At 56.7% G+C, this 1,944-nt stretch overlaps 1 protein-coding gene across 1 annotated transcript in view; it reads left to right on the forward strand.

Moving 5' to 3' along the window:
• The first annotated feature begins 359 nt into the window (after positions 1-359).
• MYCBPAP (MYCBP associated protein) overlaps positions 360-1,944 on the forward strand; it is a 17,695-nt gene continuing 16,110 nt past the window's right edge. The window contains exons 1-2 of the mRNA XM_015599114.2: positions 360-449; positions 551-674. Of these exons, the coding sequence (XP_015454600.2) occupies positions 360-449; positions 551-674 (214 nt within the window). The remainder of the gene's footprint in view (positions 450-550; positions 675-1,944) is intronic.

Raw genomic sequence — 1,944 nt, forward strand, 5'->3', positions numbered from 1 at the left:
GGCTGCAGCGTGCGAGGGCGGAGGAGGTCAACAGGCCCATCCATGTAAGGGACAGGCAGGGGGTCTTGGGAAATGAAATCCTCCGGAAGCCCTCCAGGGGTTTTCGGCAGGAGGTGAAAGGAAGGATCCTGTGGCGGCTGTGTGAAAGGGCAGAGGGAAGGCAGGAGTTGGGGCGGTCAGGGCAGCCGGACGCACCCTCGCCTAGTGCGGGGAGGAGCGGGGCGGATCATGCAGCCCTCCTCCCACCCGCCCCCACCAGCTTCGCTCCACCCACGCCCCTCCCGGCTGGTGACCTCACGGGAGTAACTGGCATCGCCTGTGACGTCACGGTCGGGCCCCCAGGTATTTTCAGGGTTCGCATGAGGAAGGAGCGGCCCTTGGCGGGCGCGTTGGGGCGACCGTATGAAAAAGGTGGCTTCCAAGCAGTCTCCGCCCAAGTTGTTCGGTGGGTGCGCGCTCCGTCGCGGGGCGCTGGTTGCTATGGACGCAGCTGCGACCAATGGCGGGCGGACGCGCGCGGGGTCGCCTGGTGGGGTGACGCACGGCCAAGTTATCCTGGGTCCCCGCGACGTGGGGCCACGCTCTCGGTCCGGGCGGCACCATGAAGTCTCTAAAGAAGGAATCCCGCCTCAGAATACCAAGCAGATTCTTCGAGGCCGCAGAGAGCTTGAAAGGTCGGCACTAGCTGCCTTGGGAACTAAGGAGAACCTGACAGGGGCAGGGGTTCTTGGATAGGATTCACGACACAGGGCCTGGAGGATAGGGGTGACATCAGGATGGAGGTAAAGATCATGGAAGGATGGAGTACAGGGCAAGGTGTTCCCCATACCTTAGGGGTAATGGACAAAGTGAAGACCCCATAAGGAATGGGGCACAGGGCACTGGGGCCTTGAGGAAATAGGGAACTGACAGAGGCCTCAGGGATCAATTGTTGGGGAGATGGCCTTGGCCAGAAAGGCACAGGAGACCCCTACCTGGAACCATATCTTAGGATGGGACTCAGAAGGCAGGATCCCTCTGTAGGGGAGTGTGGTTGAGCCAGAAAGGAAAAGTTCAAGACTAGAAGGGCCAGGATATGAGGTGCTTGGGAAAAGAAATTCAGGAAAGAATGCAAGAAACATACTGAGGTGGTGAAACCAACAACCTTGGTGGGATTCTTTGGTGGGGTGAGGGAGTGGGGTTAGGGGTCACCTAAGTAAGAGTCCTGCTGGAAAAATCAGAAGAAATGCCTAACTTGGCTCATTCTGTTTCTACCTTTTCTTACCACATGCCCTTTCCAGCTAGGTGACACCTGTCCTGCTTGTTTAACCTGGAGACAGTCACTACACAAGACTGCTTCTTGGCCTCTGCAGCTACCCTCTGGTTGCACGTGGGAGAGCCCCGGGGTGCCTGACAGCAGACTGACCCCACGGACGTGCTCCCATTTGCAGTTTACACTCTCTTCCATCTTTTTTTGCTGTTTCCATTTATTGAGGGCCTGCAGTGTGGGCACTGTGCTGGGCAATGAGGGTATTAGTATTAACTGTGTGATCTCAGCCCTCAAGAAATGCAGTTTGGTAAACTCCTGCAGGAGTAACCAGACAATATAAATGCTGTGATATAAGCTCCCATAGGCATTAAGGACTCAGAGCACCTGACCCAGGCCTTGGGTGGTAGATTTTGAGGGGAAGGTTTTCTGAAGAAGGTGACATCTGTGGCTCAGCAGAAAAAAACAGGCGAGGGGAGCAATTTGCTTCTTCAGGTCTAGGGACCAGCAGCGTGAGCTGAGGCATAGAACTGTGAAAGTAATATGACCTTGGTGGCCAGGGCAGAGGTGGTGAGGGTGGAGGAAAGGGACAGGAGCCAGAGGGACCTGCACAGGTGGGCAGAGGTTTTCCAGGAAAGGGCTTTCGGTGCTAGGTCAGAAAGTGTGGGTGTGCCCTTGCAGGCCCTGGGGAGACCCAG

The sequence above is a fragment of the Pteropus alecto genome, unplaced genomic scaffold (assembly GCF_000325575.1).
Source record: "Pteropus alecto unplaced genomic scaffold, ASM32557v1 scaffold98, whole genome shotgun sequence".
Taxonomy (NCBI): domain Eukaryota; kingdom Metazoa; phylum Chordata; class Mammalia; order Chiroptera; family Pteropodidae; genus Pteropus; species Pteropus alecto.